Source organism: Aspergillus multicolor (genome assembly GCF_047715735.1).
Source record: "Aspergillus multicolor strain CBS 133.54 unplaced genomic scaffold BDW74scaffold_12, whole genome shotgun sequence".
NCBI classification, from domain to species: domain Eukaryota; kingdom Fungi; phylum Ascomycota; class Eurotiomycetes; order Eurotiales; family Aspergillaceae; genus Aspergillus; species Aspergillus multicolor.
Window position 1 is genome coordinate 656,747 of NW_027395963.1, and position 18,641 is coordinate 675,387.

The window sequence follows — 18,641 nt, forward strand, 5'->3', positions numbered from 1 at the left end:
TTGGATTGAAGATCAAATTCAGCTCAATAGCTTCGCGAGTACAAGGGTATGGTTGCTCTCTGTCTGTACCCCAATCAGCCATGGGAAAGATTGAAAGTCTTAATGCTCAGAAGGCATAGATAGTGCCACTGCGATGGCACTAATGCACACGCCGCAGTATTTGCCCTAATTGCTTTTTCTAAGTCGGGACAGAGCGCAATGAGCAGATGCCAGTACTTCGTCGGATTGGCCGTTGATTGTGTTTCACGTTCTGGCCAAAAGTGGGAGCATACACCGTGCCGAAGTGGCTTGGGGCCGGATTAGGGCAGAGGTAGATGATGGCACTGTCGGGCTAAACTCATACACAGCCAACACTCTTTCGACACAGTAGCATCGCTGTGCGATGGGTAGCAGCAAGAAAACTCGCTGGCCATGAGAAGTGAGAACTGCCCGAGCTGCTCAAAGTTTCCAGGAAGTTATCTAAGTCGGGTCGTAGAACAGTTTGCCGGCCCTTTCTGTGCACTTCTTCCTGTATTCTAGATATTGTGCGAAACATTTCAGAGTTGGGGAGGATCATTCCAGGATTGGGGTTGCAACCTCTAGTCATCTTCCAATAAAGTACTGGAAATCGTATATGAAGTATGTCGTCGCAGCCTCTGTAGACGAACTTTAAGGAGTCTCAAGGTCCATGGTTCTCTTAAGAATGGGAGATGCGAGGACAGCAACTTGTCAAGCCATAACTGAGAAACGACCGAAAATAAGCCGATATCGACACGGTGGATCCCTACCGGTAAGTAGACAGCCAAAGGCCCAAAGCTGATCCACAGAGCTAGTGAGTCAGCGGGCTAGCTAACTAACATATAAATAGTATCATTAGTTGGCATTTAACTCGCGCACCGTGTTCGTTCTTCTTACGGATTGACCAACTTAGCAAGAACCTCACCCAAGATGTCTCAACCACCACTTCCTGCCGCCACCGCTCTATCCACAATCGGCAACACGCAAGTTCTGCACCTTCACAACATCAGCCCTGGCAATGAGAGGCATGCCTCCATCTACCTAAAGCTTGAATCCGTGAACCCCACCGGGTCATATAAAGACCGCATGGCGCTGTCTATGATCGAGGAAGCTGAAGCCCGCGGGGACCTGAAGCCGGGCATGACAGTTGTCGAAGCAACAGGTGGGAGCACAGGCTCTTCGCTTGCATTTATCTGCGCGATGAAAGGATACAACTTTCATGTTGTGAGCTCAGATGCCTTTTCCGCAGAGAAGATTCGGACAATGCGCGCGTATGGGGCTGAGGTGGAGATCGTACATGCTCCCGGTGGGAAAATCACGAAGGAATTGTTCCCAGAGATGATGCGGAGGGCGAAGGCGCGTGTTGAGTCGGACCCGAGCGTGTTCTATTATGCGAACCAGTTCCATAATAGCGACGCGCTGCCTGGGTATGCTTCGCTTGGAAGAGAGCTCGTGGCGCAGTTTCCCCAAGGAATTGATGCGTTCTGCGGTGCGGCAGGGAGCGGAGGCATGCTGATGGGGGTTTCTCAGGTCTTGCGAGCAAAATGGCCGAAGACGAAGATTGTTGTTCTTGAGCCTGCGTCTTCGCCGGTGATTTCGGAAGGGAAGACCGGCGTACATAGTGTGGAAGGCATCGCCCCGGGGTTCGTCCCGCCGCATCTGGAACGCGAGCTGTATGACGAAGCATGGGGAATTGACGAGGCAGAGGCAAGAGCCATGTGTCGAAGACTTGCGAGGGAAGAAGGGATTCTTGTTGGGACGTCAACTGGGTTGAATGTTGTCGCTGCAGTGAGATTGGCCAAGGAGCTGGGGCCAGGGAAGACGGTTGTTACCGTTGCTTGCGATTCTGGATTGAAGTATTTGAATGGGAATCTTTTGGCGGATAGTTAGGTGGCTCGTCAGCCCTGATAGAGCAGGCCAAAAGTTAGCATCGTCTCTTCAGCCTATACAGCACTCCTGCCGTCCAGCCCGCGGGTATCGGCACAGGCCGCACAGCGATTCGCATAGCCGAATACAGCGGCCCTATATATCCACAAGTGCGTCCCATATTGCTCGCGTCTGTCACTAGCCTACTTTCAATCTGTTCATGTCGTTCTCTCAAGTCGGTACATCATGCGGCATCCTTGACGGCTTGGGGCCAATCATCACCACCCACGCCCGGCCTCCAATATGGCATAGGAATATGGCACAGAAAGGCTTGCCCGACGGGGATCTGTAAGAGCCAGTGGTAACTATGAACGTCGATATTAGATGCAAAGGGGTGAGAGCGCGTCACGAAACACGCGAAAAGAGGCTCCAGCTAGAAGATGCGGAGGAGGAGTTGGTAAAGACCGTCAGCTGACCGTTGTCCGTCGCACTCTGCGTTTGCTCATTCTAGTCCACTCCACAACACTTGCCTTCCACCTCCTTACGCCATCCTTCGCATTCATAGTTATGAGCGTCAGTTGAAGAAATGACTTCAATCGCCCGCATCGGCGTTAAATCACCAAGCAAGTTCGGCAAACCGTAAAAGGCAACCCGGAGACTGGGCAGCGACTACCGGACACTGTTACTGATTACAATTACAACCTCAATAGGTGGCTGATTACGCCCACAGCATACTCTCCGAAACTATACCCTCTCGTCTCGCTTTGGCCCCGCACCACGAGTCATTCGTACACGCCCAGGCAGCTCATCATCAACTGCCAATCTCCTCCGCACTCTACAACACTTTGCGCGGGGAAGCTTCGAAGCGGCAAAGGCAACATGCTTGGTCGTAGCACAGATCCAAGTCTGGGCATTTCGACACAACCAATTAAATGCAACGTGTTATTGATTGCCAGGAGGCTAATAAAGCCTGCTGACCGGGGCGGGAGATGCATCCTGCTTAGTGAGTATGGCACGATGCACGAGCTGTCACATTGGCATTAGCAGCTAACGAATGTACCAGTGAGTCGGAAAGACACTACCACCAAGCGGACGTTGTCCGCTGCATTTGGACCCGCCGAGATAGAGAGCATTCCGAATGGCTTGAATCCGCGCCTCACAATGCCAAGCGCATCCTCAACAATCCAGAATTCGAAAAGTCAACCCGAGATTATACCGGACGACCGTGAACGAAAAATGCCGCATGATACATTTCTGCTTGGCAAAATCGTGTTATCGTGGCCCAAGAGGCCCGGCGCATTTGGCATCAGCCACAAAACAAAGGAAAGTCAAAATGGTTGGGGACCAAGCCGAAGATATAGCTTGACGGCGGAGTATACTTGTCCATATCCGGACATGTCTTGTCCGTGTGGTGTTTCTTCGGACTGGCCGTCAGCCAAGCTCGGGAATTACGAGGCTGTGCGGCTTGGGACTGGAGATCACTCGCCCCGTGTCCATACAAAACTCGAAGGATTCCTTGGGCTTCGTTCTCAACAAGCCTCAATTTGATGCTTCCCTTCCTCCTCAAGAGCCCTGCTTCACCCGACGTCGTATCTTAACTCGCGCGACCCGCTCAAGAAGTCTCGGCATGGCGACAGCTAGACCCTTATGGCGCTGGGCCGCGTTTGATTGGGTCTCGTTGGCTTGGGCCCGGTCTCGAGCCTAAAGCCACGAGCTCAGGATGATCAAACTGGGGACGGTGGAGAACGTTACTCTCGTGCGGGGTGACATGTCTGTGGTAGGCGAGCCAGCGCTGGCAAGCTATGTCGCACGAACACAGAGAAACCAGGATGACAACGAAAAGGTATAAATCGGCCATGCCAGGCCGACCGGAATGACGGCATCTAGTTCACTTCTTTGCTTCCACTCCCCCACCTCCTCTCCCAAACCAGAGTCACCATGTCTGAAAAGAAAGCCCTAGAAGTCGGCGATGAGAAGCCCGAGGCTTTGCACCGTGAAGACACCATCGGCCAGGAGAAGCAGCAGCAGCAAGCTGGCGACTACTCCGGCGCACGCCAAAAGACTGATCCAGCTGAGATCCGCCTGGTGCGGAAGCTCGATTTTTGGATTATGCCTACGTTGTGGTTGATGTACTGGCTCAACTACCTCGATCGCAATGCCATTGCCCTCGCACGCCTAAACGACCTCGAAGAGGACCTCAACCTTTCTTCCTCCCAGTACCAGACCTGCGTGTCCATTTTATTCGTGGGATACATTCTGGGCCAGGTCCCAAGTAGTATGTACAGCAATTCCAAATAATCGGAACCACGAAGCTGACGCCGATAGACATGCTAATCACGCGTCTCCGCCCATCCCTTTACATGTCCGGCGCAATGGCCGCTTGGGCCGTGGTCAGCGCCCTCACAGCCCTAGCAAAGGACTTTACCGGCCTGCTCCTAGTCCGGTTCTTTCTTGGTCTCACCGAAACCCCCTACTACCCAGGCGCGCTCTATTTGCTCTCCATCTTCTATACCCGTAAAGAAATCGCCACCCGCATCTCCATTCTCTATACAGGAAACATCCTGGCTACAGCCTTCGCCGGCCTCATCGCTGCCGGAATCTTCCACGGCATGGACGACCTAGGCGGCATATCAGGCTGGCAATGGCTCTTCATTCTACAAGGCGCCGTAACCTTCGTCGTCGCCGTCGGCGCAGCCTTCGTTCTCCCCGACGACCCGCTGCACACTCGCTGGTTGTCCCAGGAAGAACGCCAGTTAGCACACGACCGCATCGTCGCCGACACAGTTGGAGCCCGCCACCAAACCAGCACGTTCAGCGGACTGAAGGAAGCTGCGCGCGATCCCAAAGTCTGGCTCTTCGCCTTCATGCAGCACATGCACCTCGCCGCCAACGGGTTCAAGAATTTCTTCCCGACGGCCGTTGAAACACTCGGCTTCAACACAACCATCACGCTGGTCCTCACCTGCCCACCGTACCTGATCGCCGGCCTGATGTCTGTTTTCTGGTCCTGGAGCTCGGGGCGCTTCAATGAGCGCACGTGGCATATCACCGTCGCCAAGGCAATCGCCATCTTCGGCTTCGTGCTGGGCTGCGCGACGCTAAATACCGGGGCGCGATACTTCGCCATGGTCGTCTTTGCGATTGGGACGTACGCAGTCAACTCCATTATCCTCGGCTGGGTGAGCAGTACCTGCGGCCAGACGAAGGAGAAGAAGGCCTCTGCGCTGGCGATCGTGAATACCTGCGCAAATGTCTCGTTTATTTGGACTCCGGTATGCCCACGCCTACCCTTCTACACCCTCTTCCCCTTGACCTACGGAATAAGCAGTGTTATGCTAACAGTGACGTGTATAGTACCTCTGGCCCTCCTCCGACGAGCCGCGCTACACAATCGCCATGTCCTCGAGCGCGGCGTTCTCGATTACATGTGCGGCTTGTGCGTGGGTCATGCGCTTCTGGCTCATGAGCGAGAACCGCAAAATCCGAAGGAGTAATGACGAGAGTGTACTGTTTTATGCTTACTAGGATATGCGACTGGGACTTACCATTCTAAGTGCTGGCTAGGGTACTTATGGACATGTACGCAGCTAGCCGAGTATAGGGCGACATAAGGCAGGACGGCTCTTATCGGTTACGGTACTGAATGACTTATGGGAATATGATTGGTGTATGAGTTGAGAGCACTGAGTGAAATGAACTGAATTGATGAACGCAATATGCCACACAGCTCTTTAATCTCTGTAGAGACATAGCCGTCATTTCGCTGAGTCGTCGGAACAGACTGAGCCCACCAAGCCCGGGTTTAGTCAAATTAGGGGAAGACTCAGCGAAGTAACGGGTATTATGAGAAGAGGGTGGATTGAACGAAAACACATGTAACCAGGAGTATCGTCGCTATGACCCCCAGGAGGAAAGACGAAGACGTAGGAAAGGAACACTAACCGCAAAAGAACGAAAGAAAATCCAGAAAATCCAGACAGAACCATAAGCATAACACAGAAAAGATAAACAGAACAAGACACTCACGACTAAGTAGAGCAAATAGAGCACAGTACTCGACGTGGATTTAGCCAATGCTTAAGCAACCAACATGAGCACCAAAAGTCTACCAAGAAAAAGATACGCAAACGCCTTGCCAAAGGAAGCTCTCAGTCAGATAAAGAAGCCCAAATGCACAAGGGGCAGATTCGATGACTCTCAGACCCTATGGCCAATCTCTGAATTCAGAATGCGCAGAACGAGAAAAATCAACCAGTAAAACCAAGCTCGATATCTTCCACAGTGCCGTCGACAAATGTGACTTCCAGAGAGCTGATTTGGTATTTGTCTGACGGACACATCGTCTGTACGGTGCGGCCATTCGAGAGCTTAACGGTGCCCAAGGGGAAGGTGCGCGTCTGCCGAGTGTGTTTTGAAACGTGTGGGACTGTCCGAAACGTGATGAGTGACTCAGATATTTGCAGTGAGATTGGATGAGGATGAGCAGGATATGATGAAATGAAAGCATTGGCATTGGCAGATAGGCACGAAGTATGGTACCGGTATCGTCGCTGCTGACAATAGTACTGTTGGTCGAAACGATCTTATCCAGGATGGTCTCGCAGCAGTTCCAGATCCGCCGCCAGTTCCTGATCCCAAATGTGTTTGTGGCTGGATGGTGTTCGTCACCCGTGTCCTCTACAGCGGTGGACATCTCGTCGAGTTCGAAGAAGAGGGCGTAGTAGTCGATCGGACCGCGGACTTTTGCTAGTGTTTCTGAGAACTTGTCGTAGTTGATGAGCCAGCGGTAGTGGAAGTCTAGCCAGGACTTTAGAAAGGGATGTAATTGGCTAGGAGTAGTGTAAATAACGCTATCTTCTGGAAGACCTTGGTACCTGCTGCGCGCTCAATGAGCGTTCTGTAGTCGACAGTGGTGTCAGAGTCCATGACGAGCCACTTGAGGAAAGAGGCACTCGTTAGATAGTAGCTCAGGTAGATCATCTGCATGAGACGTGTCAGGACTATCGGACATGGTAGGGAAGACGTACCTCATGTCCATGCCTTGCTAGCCATTCACCCCGTTGGAAACTGTCCACTTCGCCGACTTTTGTCCTGGGATCCTCCCAGTCAATCACGTTCACATCCTGCTTAAGCGGAGAAGACTGCATGGTCACGAACAAACGCGACAGTGTCGACTCCGGGTATCTGAACGGAGAGGCTCTGCGTGCCATGCAAAGCATGTCTAGACAGCTGTCGTGGACGAGGAAACCATCGGTGTTCGGATGCAGGTCTGGAATTACCGCGCCGGCAATGTGCAGGCCTTTTGGGTTGGGTATAGACGCCCTGGAGCCTTTAGTTAGCGATGTACGCTGAATGACGCATAGGCGATGGATGGTCTTACTATGCTCGACAAATCAATTCCCTCCTCTGGTATCTCTTCAAGTGCGGCAGGGTGGATGGGACGGCATATCATCCGGGCGTTGTCGAGCCACTGACTGCGTGAGAAACTAGAGCCATCGAGTCAGATTGAAGAGGAGTCCTCACGCGTATGTCCTTGTCTTTAAGAATCCGGCCAGAATATCCTCTCTGCGTAGCACAATCGGGGTCGTGGTAGGCGGAACCACAACCTCCAGAATCGTCCGGCTCCGTATCATATTCAGTACAACCATCACAGGAATCATCCCAACACCGGTCAATACAAACGCTATCTCTTATTGTAGACCACCGACGGAGACCCGCAGATTTTAATGGCCCACCGCAGATGTTGCAGTAAGAAACTGGGAGGTTGCTGCGCATGATGCCGATGATCCAATGAGTTGGAACTGGAAAAAAAAAAAAAGAACGACCAAGCCCAGGCCGGGGATCAGACTCCCTTTTATGCTTCAGTTGGAGTTGGCCAGGGCCCAGACAGAAAGCGTTTGCAAGGAATAGGTGGCTGACTGACAGCATCTTTGTGTGTGTTGAAAGGGTTGGATTGTGATTGCATTGTCAGGCCCCAATATAGCATCGCCAGGCACTGTTACGACATCTCCTATGGCATTGCCCATGGCAGAGATTGCACTGCCAGGCTGTGTGATGTAGTTTTACACTTGCATTCCTGGCGCATCACGGTCAGCACAGACTCAGCACGCTCAGCCACAGATCTATACAGCAGCACCCATCTAAGTGGGCCATAAGGTGAGATTGAAATTGAGGAAGTTTGGCTGTGCAACGTTGCTACAGGAAGTCTCTATACTCTCTCTTCGGAATCAGACTCTCGTGGACGCCTCTCTCGACCTCGCCTGTACTCTTCCAACTCCACGCCTGATCCTTCCCCTCCCCGTTCCCAACGCCCTCAAGGACATTGACGACATATTTCCCGATCGTCGGCAGGAACTTATAGAAGTGGAACGAGCCCCCAACGGCAAAGTACAGACTTGCTCCCAGTCGCGGGTCAGGGTGTCGGGATATGAGCGGGTGCTGGCTAGCAGAGATTGAATCCCAGCAGAGCCGGTAGTAGTCTGGTTTCCGGTCGCCGTCCAGGAGCTGAGGGAGACGGGCTCGCACAGCGGCGATGGAATCTGCCTGCAGTTTTTGGGGGGCGTTGAGCTGATCATCTACCGGCACGGAGATCTCGTGGCCGGTTGCAGTCCGAACCGTGTTCTTGAACGAGGTCGTGCTGGTGAACTTCAGGATCCCGGATGAGGTAGGTGGAATCACCTCGCCTGTGAGCATTAGCAAGCAGATTCCGGGAATAATCAAAGACAGGATGCTATAGCATACCTTGGCCGCCGTACACAAACACCGGCATCTTCCCATAAACCTCCCTCTCCTCCTCAGTGAGCTGGAAATGCGCCACGCAGACACCAGCAGCAAAGACCTGGTTCTCAACGCGGTCAATCTCCTGAATATCCAGCTCATCCTCAAGCTCAGCCATAACCTTGCTCGTCCACGCCCCCGTCGCAAGCAGAACTTTATCTGCGCGGAGGATATTCCCGTCCTCAGTTTCCACAGCCACACCACCACGCCCATCCTCATAGACAACCCTCTTCGCCTCACCAACTTTATACCTCACCCCCATGCTTATCGCCTCATTCAACATAATCCCCAATGCTCTTCCAGCATCCGCCCATCCAGCCGACTGATTATAATAGTACGAGCCAAACGGAGTATAATCCGTCTTTGCCAAAATCCCATCCCACGCACTCTTTACTTCATTCTGATCCATATCGACAATAACACCATCATACCCACCCTTCCTGAAATTCTCCCGGATCCGAATTGGAACATCGCTACCTTTCTCATCCATCGCGATCCAGCCGGATTGGTGGTACACATTGCCTACCTCTTCCTCTTCTTCTCCTTGGGACGTAGATTTGAAAAATGGTAGCGTCTTCCACGCCTCAATCGCCTCAAACCCCAGCTCCATGTACATCGGACTTGAATAGTCCGCGCGGATGATCTTGTTTATGTCTGATGAGGCGCCCGCCGCTGTTTCCAGGGTTGATGGCCGGGCGCGGTCGAGCAGAGTTATTGTTGTGGGGTTTGATGTGCGCTGCGCGAGGTGGTAGGCTGTGCTGACGCCGAAGATGCCGGCGCCGATTATTAGGATCTTTTCTTGGGATTGGGTCTGGACCATGGTTACGGTGGAGGTGATGATAACGGTATATGGTGTTTGGGGGAAAGTGAAGATGGAAGTTGGAGGTGAATGGTGGAGGGGTTGGTTCTTATTAAGCTACGGTATCTATACCAGTTGCCAGTGGAGACAACAATATCTATCTTTAGCGTCATTGATGATAACAATGACCATCAACGTGAATAAGCAGTAGAACAAGACCTAAAGCCTTCAATTCACAGCTCCCTTCACTTCTAGATTCCAAAGCTTAAACTCACCCCAGACCATGGGTCAGAACAACTTAAATAGCACATGACTCCCAGCGTTTGTCGACTTCAACCCCTCCTCAACCCAACCCAACTCAACTCTACCTAGCCTAAGCTCAAGTCCAAGTCCAACACTCTTCTCAGCTACAACACCTCAGACTGAAAAAAACATCATGGACTCTGAATCTCCAACAGAAAGTCCAAGCGAGACTCCGCGCCAACCTTACTTCTTCGCAACCGATATCCTCCAGCTAGCTCTGTACCCCGAGGACATTGGAACCCCCGAGAATGCGAACGGCAACACCAACACCACTACCACCGGCACCAACACGGACATCCCCCCCCTCGGCGACCCGCAATCAACAACAAGCACACGCAATTTCCAACCCCTCTCCGCTGCGGACCGAGCCGAAGTCTCGCGCCTTCTGGACGTCTACTTCCCCGTGATGCTCCCCTCACCCCACCCAGGGATCGCCGCACAAATGGCCGCTTTGCGAATCGACGTGCGCAAGCGCGCGCAGCTGCGAAACGCGAACCCTGTAGAAGAAATCCACAATTTCTTCATGGAGCTGCGGCCGATCCTCAACACCGAGCACATCCACTACCCCAACGGGATATTCGGGAGCCTGAATCCGGACGGGACACCGCGGACTAACACAGCGATGCTGAATGATCCGATGGATATCGACGCGTGGGCGTATCCGCATGGGGAGGTTGAGGAGGACGACGAGGACGACGAGGACGATGATGGTGAGCTCGGACATGAGAGTATACTTGATCGGCGTAGGAGGATTCAGGCTGAGGCTGGCGGGAAGAAGGTTGCTAGACGGCCGGTTGAGGGGGACTGCACCATTTGCTTTGCGCCGTTGATGGATGAGTCGGGTTTTGTGGGAGTGGAGAATTGCGAGCGCAAGTTGGGGAGTCTCGCTGTTTCTGTGAACGGTGGCGGCAACAGCATCGAGGCGGGCGGTCGCTATCATGTTGGTGTTACTGGTGATGCTTATGACTCTGATGGTGCTGATGACTCTGATGGCGAAGACGACGAAGATGATGAGGATGATGAGGACGAGGACGAGGATGAGGAGGAAGAATACGGCGATACCGAGGACGAATACGACGACAGCGACGATGAATATCGCGGAGTAGTCTGGTGTCGAGCTTTCTGCGGAACCAACTACCACTCTCACTGCTTTATCCAGTGGGCTCATCAGTTCAGGAGGCTGCGGGTTGTCACTTGTCCTTCATGTCGGCGCGGTTGGGCATAGAGTCGTGAATGCGGCCCGGTTCGCCCTTTTCTGTTTCGTTTCTGCTCCTGTTTCCTCCCTGAATCTTCCAGCTGATTCATCCCAGAATTTGGTCGATGGCCTTGGATGTGTCGTAACGCGGATAAACAATTTTACAATCGAGTTTCCTGCGGTTGGGCATAAAGTCTCGAATGTGGTCTGGCTCGTCCTTTTCTGTTTCTGTTTCTGCTTCTGTTTCAACCCTGCATCGCGAATCATAGCACAACTCTATGCAGCTGAGTCATTTCAGAATTTAGTCAATGGCCTTCGATTTATCTTCGCAAATAAACGATTTCACAATCGATTTTTCTGTCTTTCCGTTCGGTGTAGCCACATAGCTATAGTGTCAATGAGGCCGTCGATTTCTTCAACAGTGTTCCCTGCATGCAAGCATACTCGTACACGCTCCCTGCCTACAGGGACAGTGGGCGGCATGATGGCACGAACGGTATACCCTCGCTGCTGGCACACACTCGCGAGCTCACGGGGAACGCTGCTGCGGAGTGAGAAGATTGGGGAATTTGAGAAATGTTCGACTTCAAAGGTTGATGAGTCCTTGATGTTGAGGTCGTCTAGCCGGTTCCGGAAATAAGCGATCAACCGTCCTAACTTGCGTTGTACCTGCGATGTGTTAGCATGATCATGAGATTGAATATGTCAATGATTGTTAGAACTTACCTGTTCAGTTTCTCGCTCAGCGAGCAACTCATAGGCACTACGTATAGAGGCCAAGAAAGGAAAGCCCAAGGCAGTGGTGTAGATCAGGCTGCGAGCGTAATTGATCAGGTAATCTCTGGTATCTGCACAACAGAGTACGATTGCTAGAAAAACCCGTTAGATCATTTCGCCGAAGACTAGACAAGGGACTTACCTCCATGGCTAGCTAAGGCCTTGCCGAACGTATGTACTCGGATGAATATACGGTCTTCCAGCCCCATAGCTTGCACAACTCCGGATCCCCGAGGACCAAAAACACCGGTCGCATGCGCCTCATCTACAATGAAATAGCCGTTCTTGTTGGGGAGAAGTTCGTCCACAATATTCACGAATTCGTGAATAGGCGCAACGTCACCATCCATGCTGTAGACGGACTCAATGGCGATAAAGACGTTTCGATGGCCTTCATAAACCTGAGGGTCCGCTGCTATCTCTTTTTGCAGAACCGCTTCTAGACCGTCGGGAGAGCTGTGAGGGAACTTGACTCGCTTGCTTGCGCGCGATAGTCGCATGCCCTCATGCGCGCTGGCATGGATAAGCTCGTCGTACACGATCAAATCACCTGGTTGGGGAATGCTTGAGAAGACGCCGACATTGGCATCGTATCCAGAGTTGAACAAGAGGCCACTCGGGGCATTGTGAAAGTCAGCGATGAAGCCTTCCAAGTCTTCAGCGTAGGCTGAGTTTCCATCTAGAAGACGGGATCCCCCACTAGCGAATGGGTGCAACGGCGGTGCTAGTTGAAGGATGTCTAGGAATCGCGCTCGAAACGCCGGCGATGTCGACAGTGACAAGAAGTCATTCGAAGAGAAGTCCACGGAGGATGATGGTAGAATGGTGAGTTTTCGACGGCACAGTTTGTCTTCTCGTTGGCGAAGTGCCTGACGCAGTGAGTCACGAAGGCATTTTGGTGGAGGATCGTCCATCTAGACAATTATCAAACAGAAACCCAATGGCTGTCGATTGAGATCAAAAATGATAATCAAACGATTATCAAGTCGGAAAAGATGGGATGTTTCTTGATAAAATGTTTTCAAAGCTAGATTTTCAAGCTCAATCACGTCTACTCGATTTCTCACGCGTGTCGGGCGGATTCAATTAGGTGCAGCCGCTACCGTGGAATGCCGCTATGTTGACCGGGGTAGAGCGAAAATCGGCGACAGGGTTCTGAATCCTCCACAGCGGTACCTGAATTGAGTAGCAAAGTCCGGTATCAACACTTTCGAGTTTCGAGTTTGACAGACGTCAATTGAATTATCAATCCGGCGGGGAGGTGCTCTGATCTGTTGGGATCAACCGGTGGGGGAGCTGGAATGGATCCGGAGGGTCTGGTGGACGGTGGCTGGGCCGCGCCTTGAAGAAGAATTGAGCCCGGCAAACGCTTAATTCTGGGGCCTCGGCTGCCGCCTGTTCCTGTCCCTAGCTTCCTGCCAAAATCTATCTAGAACCACCGCAAGGCTCGAGTCGAGCCTCGATCGCTTCGTTTCTCCGGTGAAGAACAACGCGGAGCAGGCTTCCCCGGTCAATCTCATTCGTCATCATTCCTGAAGCCTCGGTCGCACAGGATCGTCCGAGACCGGCCTGTCGCCCCTTCCTGTTTTGACTCTGTGAGGAATTGAGCTGGCGAGCTGGTATCCTACCGTTGAGAAAGCAGAAGTACAGTCATGGCGCCCGTTGGTGCCGCGCTTTGGCGCTCTCTCCGCGCCCACCAAGTATACGGTGCCAACACAGATGTGGGAAAGACCATAGTGTCCACAATCCTTTGCAATGCTGTCAATCGCTTAAAGACGAAGGAAAAGTCGGCGTTCCTGAAGCCAGTGTCGACTGGGCCATTGGACGAGGCGGATGACAGGTAAATTCTGCGTTGGCAAGACAAGTTTGACGGCTCACACGACTTCAGGCATCTGCAGCGCCATGCTCCCAGCACCCTGACGAAATGTCTTTACCAATTTGATGAGCCTGTCAGTCCGCATATCGCAGCGAAGACATTCAAGGTACGGAATTTAGTATGTTAGTTTCAATAAACAGACACTAACTTTAGCAGATTCCTCGGGATGAAGAGATTCTATCCTCTGTTCACAAAACCCTGTCCGGCTGGGCCGACGACGGGGTCGGTTTCGCTCTGGTAGAAACAGCCGGTGGTGTTCATTCGCCAGGGCCCAATGGGAACTCCCAGGCCGACCTCTATCGACCTCTTCGATTGCCCATTATCCTAGTCGCCGACTCTCGTCTAGGAGGAATCTCCTCATCCATATCCGCCTACGAGTCTCTTCTGCTGCGGGGCTACGATGTTCACTCCGTGCTTCTGTTCAGAGATGACTATTACCAGAACCATGAGTACCTGGGTAACTACTTCCGAAACAAAAGCATACCCCTTGTCCCGTTGCCGGCACCACCCAAGCGACCGCAGGAACAAGATGTGGGCTCGCGAGCTCGGGATCTCGAAGCATTGGATAATTACTACAGTTCAGTTGCTGAAGGCACCGATGTGATCGGTCTCCTGGATGAGCTCAATTTGAAGAATAAACAACGGATTGATTATCTCGAAGAGATGGCAAGTCGGGCACAGAAGACCATCTGGTATCCATTTACGCAGCATCACGGCATGGCACCGAAGGACATCACCCCAATCGACTCCGCATACGACGATTTTTTCCAGACTTACAAGACCCAAGGGTCAACAGAACAAGGCAAACTCCAAGCGACCTTTGACGGCTCTGCATCATGGTGGACACAGGGTCTTGGGCACGGAAACCCGGGTCTTGCTTTGTCCGCTGCCTATGCCGCGGGACGCTACGGTCACGTCATGTTTCCTGGCAACATCCATGAGCCAGCTCTAAAGTTGGCCGAACAGCTTTTGGAGACTGTTGGTAACTCTCGCCTGCAGAAGGTCTTTTACACAGACAATGGCAGCACGGGCATGGAGGTTGCTCTTAAGATGGCACTCCGCGCAGCATGCGACCGATATGGCTGGGATGCGAGCCGAGAACAGATTAACATTTTGGGACTCAAGGGAAGCTATCACGGTGATACCATCGGGGTTATGGATTGCTCAGAGCCGTCGACCTATAACCAACGGGTCGAATGGTACAGAGGACGCGGTCACTGGTTTGATTTCCCCTTGGTCAAGATGTCGCAGGGAATCTGGAATGTCGAAATTCCGGCGGAGCTGCAAGAGTCGCTTGGTGAAAACCAAGAATTCTCGTCATTGGACGCGGTGTTTGATCTGGAAAGCAGAGTCCAATCAGAGGTCGGAAGGCGCTACAGCAAGTACATCAAAGACACCATTGAGCGCCTGGTCGTTCAAGACGGGAGGAAATTTGGCGCTCTGATCATGGAGCCTATAATCCTGGGAGCTGGTGGCATGCTCTTCTGGTCAGTATGAACACCCTTGCTACTAGACAAGTGACTAACGGAGTCTATTCCAGCGACCCCCTGTTCCAGCGATGCCTCGCAGATGTCGTCCGCGGCAACCCGCAGCTGTTTGACCAAGCTGGCTCTACAAAGCCACACCAGCAGACTGATCTCTCATGGTCCGGCCTCCCTGTGGTCTTCGACGAGGTTTTCACAGGCCTCTACCGTCTTGGCCGAAAATCCTCTGCGTCATTCCTCGGTGTCAACCCCGACATCGCTGTTAATGCAAAGCTCCTCACCGGAGGACTCGTGCCCCTCTGCACTACCCTGGCAAGCAACGAAATCTTCGATGCCTTTACGAGTCCGGAGAAGAGAGACGCACTTTTACATGGACACAGCTACACCGCGCACGCGGTCGGTTGTCAAGTAGCTGTCGACTCCCTCCGGACAATGAACAATATGGACGAGAACGGGTCCTGGAACGAGTTCAAGAACGACTGGAAGCAGTCTTCCGCCAACGACAGTTCCCGACCGGGCAATGTTTGGAGCGTCTGGTCGCACGGGCTGGTCCATGACCTCTCGCACGCAGAATCAGTCGATGGTGTCTTTGCCATCGGTAGTGTTCTTAGCATCTCCCTGAAAGACGCGGACGGTGCAGGTCAGTCCCCAAATTATTCCTACAGACTTCTCCAGTAGTCAGTTCAGCTAGCTAACATGGACATCTCCACCGAATAGGCTATACATCCACGGCAGCTAAAGGCCTTCAGGCAAGATTAGCCGCTAGTGGGCCGGAGTTTAACGTCCACTCACGGGTCCTTGGAAACGTGCTCTACTTGATGTCGAGCATCACCTCGAAGCAGGAAACACTGCGAACAATCGAGGGTATTCTGCGCGAGGCATTGCTATAATTAGTATAGAAAGCATATGAACGAATAAGACGAACATATAGATACGCTTCTCACCGACCGCCGTAAACAACCTTGGAAGACTGGAAGTCGGACGGGCGGAAGCCAGATGCGATCATGCGAACCTTGGTAAATCATCTCACCGAGTCACCGGATCTCGATACGGGGGCATTGCGAATTTTGGCTAGGTCTAGATCGTCTCTTGAACCTAAGTTAAGATGGGGTTAACAGCTGTAGGTTGTTGCAGTCCATGGTCCGGCATCGCAGTAATCTGGGACCCCGCCATTCGCCAGGAACACCGACCTCCGAGGCCTTGGTGCAACTCCCGCGGATCTGCATGTTAGCAATGCTTTTCGCTGTCGAATCACACTCAAGGGGATAAGATCAGGCACTGCTGGTCTGTGAGTGGTCGGGTTAGTTCTCCATAGTGGAAATCAAAGTCCGAGAGATCCACTTCCGTGAGTCCTCGACGTAAGGCCTCGGTGACTGCAGCGTTGAACCAGCGTTGGGGTCAACACTCCGCAGCGAGAAGAGTCGTTTGCGGCGAATTGTCAGCTTGTCAACCAGTAGCCCGCTCAGTAATGTGACTGTCCAATGATAATGGATCAATTATCTCAGCGACTTTCCACCGACATTCCACTCCTCTCCTCCCCTCCCCGATGACGATTCGCACTCCCTCAGCATCCCTGTTGTGGCCCATGCTCCTCCTCCTCCCACTTTCCCCTCCCGCCGCACACTTTTGATTCCCCCCCTCGCTGTTTTCGTCGTGTCACCTTGTCAATTCCTCCATCTCCTCCTATCCCAGCCATCACCATGTCTGTCTCTTTTTCACGGTCCCTTCCCAGGGCCTTTGTAAGGTCATATGGCACCGTCCAGTCATCTCCCACTGCCGCTTCCTTTGCAAGCAGAATCCCTCCGGCTCTGCAGGAAGCTGTTGCCGCCACTGCCCCGCGCACCAACTGGACTCGCGATGAAGTCCAACAGATTTACGAGACGCCCTTGAACCAATTGACCTATGCCGCTGTATGTCTCATTTATCCATCCCTGCCATTGAATTCCTATATCACGACAAGATTGTAAACAAATCCTGACTCATTCTGTATAGGCAGCTGTCCACCGCCGCTTCCACGACCCCGCCGCCATCCAGATGTGCACACTGATGAACATCAAGACCGGCGGCTGCAGCGAAGACTGCTCCTACTGCGCCCAGTCCTCGCGGTACAGCACGGGCCTCAAAGCCACAAAAATGAGCCCCGTTGACGACGTCCTCGAAAAGGCCCGAATCGCCAAAGCAAACGGCAGCACACGTTTCTGCATGGGCGCCGCCTGGCGCGACATGCGAGGCCGCAAGACAAGCCTCAAGAACGTCAAGCAGATGGTCTCCGGCGTCCGGGAAATGGGCATGGAAGTCTGCGTCACACTCGGCATGATCGACGGCGACCAGGCCAAGGAGCTGAAAGACGCCGGCCTGACAGCGTACAACCACAACCTCGACACCTCCCGCGAATTCTACCCCACGATCATCACGACCCGGTCCTACGACGAGCGCCTCAAGACCCTCTCTCACGTCCGCGACGCCGGCATCAACGTCTGCTCAGGCGGGATCCTGGGTCTCGGCGAAGCGGACTCAGACCGCATCGGGCTTATCCACACCGTCTCTTCCCTCCCCTCACACCCCGAGTCCTTCCCCGTCAACGCTTTGGTCCCCATCAAGGGCACGCCCCTAGGCGACAAGAAGATGATCTCCTTCGACAAGCTCCTCCGCACCGTCGCAACAGCCCGCATCGTCCTCCCCGCCACGATCGTCCGCCTTGCCGCAGGCCGCATCTCCCTCTCCGAAGAACAGCAAGTCTCGTGCTTCATGGCCGGCGCGAACGCAGTCTTCACGGGCGAGAAGATGCTCACGACCGACTGCAACGGCTGGGACGAGGACCGCGCCATGTTTGACAAGTGGGGCTTCTACCCCATGCGCAGCTTCGAGAAGGAATCCAGCGCTGTTTCTCCTCAGGCACAGATTGACTCTGCTGCGCAGGAGTCCAAGGCCCCCGCTGCGCCGGCCGCAGCTGCTGAGTCCCAAGCCCTATGATAGGGCTACGGAGTACTCCACCACCCTAAATATGAATCTAGGTTGATATGTTTTCCATTCCCACCCTGTTCGTGAGCGCTACAGCATCGCTAGTCCCAATGCAACTCCATCCGCATTAATGATATCTCTCCGTTGCCATGTAACTATATCCCCGGGACCTTGGCAGAATGCAGCCATGCAAGCGAAAGGCCGAGTGCATGTTTACCCTCTTCTTCGTAAAGCTGTTGCCTAGATTATACCCCGTTTACTTCCACTAGACTGTGGTCTATATAAACCGTGATCTGCCCTCGGTGCTGAGGAGATTGTCATACCATCAATTGAGCTTTACGGAGCATATTCAAACTATCCCGCTACTTCCCAAACATGCAATCGTTCTTCCTTGCTCCTTCCCAAAGACGCAGAGTTGTCAGCTTGAGCTGCCCGTGGGGGTGCAGTCGTCACCCCTTCCCAAACGGGAAACCCATGATGCGATTGGTCCGAACAAATCACTCATACAACGCGTTCCAGGTACATATGAAGCTCTCCTTCCCCGCCATGGTGTTTCCGTGAAACCTTCTCTAATTCCCGTCTCGTTTCAATCTTCTCTGAGTTGAC

General features: G+C 53.0%; 8 protein-coding genes across 8 annotated transcripts; 6 read left to right on the forward strand and 2 right to left on the reverse strand.

Moving 5' to 3' along the window:
- Positions 1-561: 561 nt before the first annotated feature.
- Positions 562-2,041, forward strand: BDW74DRAFT_153322 (PLP-dependent cysteine synthase family protein). Its single transcript, XM_073724502.1, has one exon. The coding sequence runs from the start codon at positions 928-930 to the stop codon at positions 1,885-1,887; it is 960 nt and encodes a 319-aa protein (XP_073583988.1). The 5' UTR covers positions 562-927; the 3' UTR covers positions 1,888-2,041.
- Positions 2,042-2,642: 601 nt separating this feature from the next.
- Positions 2,643-3,606, forward strand: BDW74DRAFT_20849 (uncharacterized protein). The gene is made up of 2 exons (XM_073732201.1): positions 2,643-2,866; positions 2,927-3,606. The coding sequence occupies exons 1-2, from the start codon at positions 2,743-2,745 to the stop codon at positions 3,409-3,411; spliced, it is 609 nt and encodes a 202-aa protein (XP_073583989.1). The 5' UTR covers positions 2,643-2,742; the 3' UTR covers positions 3,412-3,606.
- On the forward strand, positions 3,607-5,419 carry BDW74DRAFT_20850 (uncharacterized protein). Its single transcript, XM_073732202.1, has 3 exons — positions 3,607-4,138; positions 4,189-5,135; positions 5,218-5,419. Exons 1-3 carry the CDS (start codon positions 3,802-3,804, stop codon positions 5,386-5,388), a joined length of 1,455 nt encoding a protein of 484 aa, XP_073583990.1. The 5' UTR covers positions 3,607-3,801; the 3' UTR covers positions 5,389-5,419.
- A 2,621-nt stretch (positions 5,420-8,040) lies between these two features.
- Positions 8,041-9,484, reverse strand: BDW74DRAFT_185304 (NAD(P)/FAD-dependent oxidoreductase). The gene is made up of 2 exons (XM_073731022.1): positions 8,605-9,484; positions 8,041-8,546 (listed from the first exon to the last, which is right to left on the reverse strand). The coding sequence occupies exons 1-2, from the start codon at positions 9,458-9,460 to the stop codon at positions 8,059-8,061; spliced, it is 1,344 nt and encodes a 447-aa protein (XP_073583991.1). The 5' UTR covers positions 9,461-9,484; the 3' UTR covers positions 8,041-8,058.
- Positions 9,485-9,698: 214 nt separating this feature from the next.
- BDW74DRAFT_20864 (uncharacterized protein) lies at positions 9,699-11,123 on the forward strand. Its single transcript, XM_073732204.1, has one exon. The coding sequence runs from the start codon at positions 9,876-9,878 to the stop codon at positions 10,965-10,967; it is 1,092 nt and encodes a 363-aa protein (XP_073583992.1). The 5' UTR covers positions 9,699-9,875; the 3' UTR covers positions 10,968-11,123.
- BDW74DRAFT_20863 (aminotransferase class I/II-fold pyridoxal phosphate-dependent enzyme) lies at positions 11,124-12,645 on the reverse strand. Its single transcript, XM_073732203.1, has 3 exons — positions 11,857-12,645; positions 11,664-11,806; positions 11,124-11,606 (listed from the first exon to the last, which is right to left on the reverse strand). The coding sequence occupies exons 1-3, from the start codon at positions 12,626-12,628 to the stop codon at positions 11,280-11,282; spliced, it is 1,242 nt and encodes a 413-aa protein (XP_073583993.1). The 5' UTR covers positions 12,629-12,645; the 3' UTR covers positions 11,124-11,279.
- Positions 12,646-13,366: 721 nt separating this feature from the next.
- On the forward strand, positions 13,367-16,010 carry bioDA (adenosylmethionine-8-amino-7-oxononanoate aminotransferase; the record flags this gene model as incomplete). Its single annotated transcript, XM_073731023.1, has 5 exons — positions 13,367-13,554; positions 13,603-13,696; positions 13,747-15,077; positions 15,131-15,714; positions 15,792-16,010. The coding sequence occupies 5 exons, from the start codon at positions 13,367-13,369 to the stop codon at positions 15,962-15,964; spliced, it is 2,370 nt and encodes a 789-aa protein (XP_073583994.1). The 3' UTR covers positions 15,965-16,010.
- A 494-nt stretch (positions 16,011-16,504) lies between these two features.
- Positions 16,505-18,486, forward strand: BDW74DRAFT_153329 (biotin synthase). The gene is made up of 2 exons (XM_073724503.1): positions 16,505-16,984; positions 17,067-18,486. The coding sequence occupies exons 1-2, from the start codon at positions 16,775-16,777 to the stop codon at positions 18,045-18,047; spliced, it is 1,191 nt and encodes a 396-aa protein (XP_073583995.1). The 5' UTR covers positions 16,505-16,774; the 3' UTR covers positions 18,048-18,486.
- The last annotated feature ends 155 nt before the right edge of the window (positions 18,487-18,641 follow it).

Bases quoted from the DNA above. Each gene is read 5' to 3' on its own strand.
- BDW74DRAFT_153322 (XM_073724502.1), top strand. From the start codon at position 928: ATGTCTCAACCACCACTTCCTGCCGCCACCGCTCTATCCACAATCGGC.
- BDW74DRAFT_20849 (XM_073732201.1), top strand. From the start codon at position 2,743: ATGCTTGGTCGTAGCACAGATCCAAGTCTGGGCATTTCGACACAACCA. The intron at 2,867-2,926 runs GTGAGTATGGCA...CGAATGTACCAG, and splicing joins CGGGAGATGCATCCTGCTTA to TGAGTCGGAAAGACACTACC.
- BDW74DRAFT_20850 (XM_073732202.1), top strand. From the start codon at position 3,802: ATGTCTGAAAAGAAAGCCCTAGAAGTCGGCGATGAGAAGCCCGAGGCT. The intron at 4,139-4,188 runs GTATGTACAGCA...TGACGCCGATAG, and splicing joins TCTGGGCCAGGTCCCAAGTA to ACATGCTAATCACGCGTCTC. The intron at 5,136-5,217 runs GTATGCCCACGC...TGACGTGTATAG, and splicing joins TCTCGTTTATTTGGACTCCG to TACCTCTGGCCCTCCTCCGA.
- BDW74DRAFT_185304 (XM_073731022.1), bottom strand. From the start codon at position 9,460: ATGGTCCAGACCCAATCCCAAGAAAAGATCCTAATAATCGGCGCCGGC. The intron at 8,547-8,604 runs GTATGCTATAGC...TAATGCTCACAG, and splicing joins GTTTGTGTACGGCGGCCAAG to GCGAGGTGATTCCACCTACC.
- BDW74DRAFT_20864 (XM_073732204.1), top strand. From the start codon at position 9,876: ATGGACTCTGAATCTCCAACAGAAAGTCCAAGCGAGACTCCGCGCCAA.
- BDW74DRAFT_20863 (XM_073732203.1), bottom strand. From the start codon at position 12,628: ATGGACGATCCTCCACCAAAATGCCTTCGTGACTCACTGCGTCAGGCA. The intron at 11,807-11,856 runs GTAAGTCCCTTG...GGGTTTTTCTAG, and splicing joins GGCCTTAGCTAGCCATGGAG to CAATCGTACTCTGTTGTGCA. The intron at 11,607-11,663 runs GTAAGTTCTAAC...AACACATCGCAG, and splicing joins CTGAGCGAGAAACTGAACAG to GTACAACGCAAGTTAGGACG.
- BDW74DRAFT_153329 (XM_073724503.1), top strand. From the start codon at position 16,775: ATGTCTGTCTCTTTTTCACGGTCCCTTCCCAGGGCCTTTGTAAGGTCA. The intron at 16,985-17,066 runs GTATGTCTCATT...CATTCTGTATAG, and splicing joins ACCAATTGACCTATGCCGCT to GCAGCTGTCCACCGCCGCTT.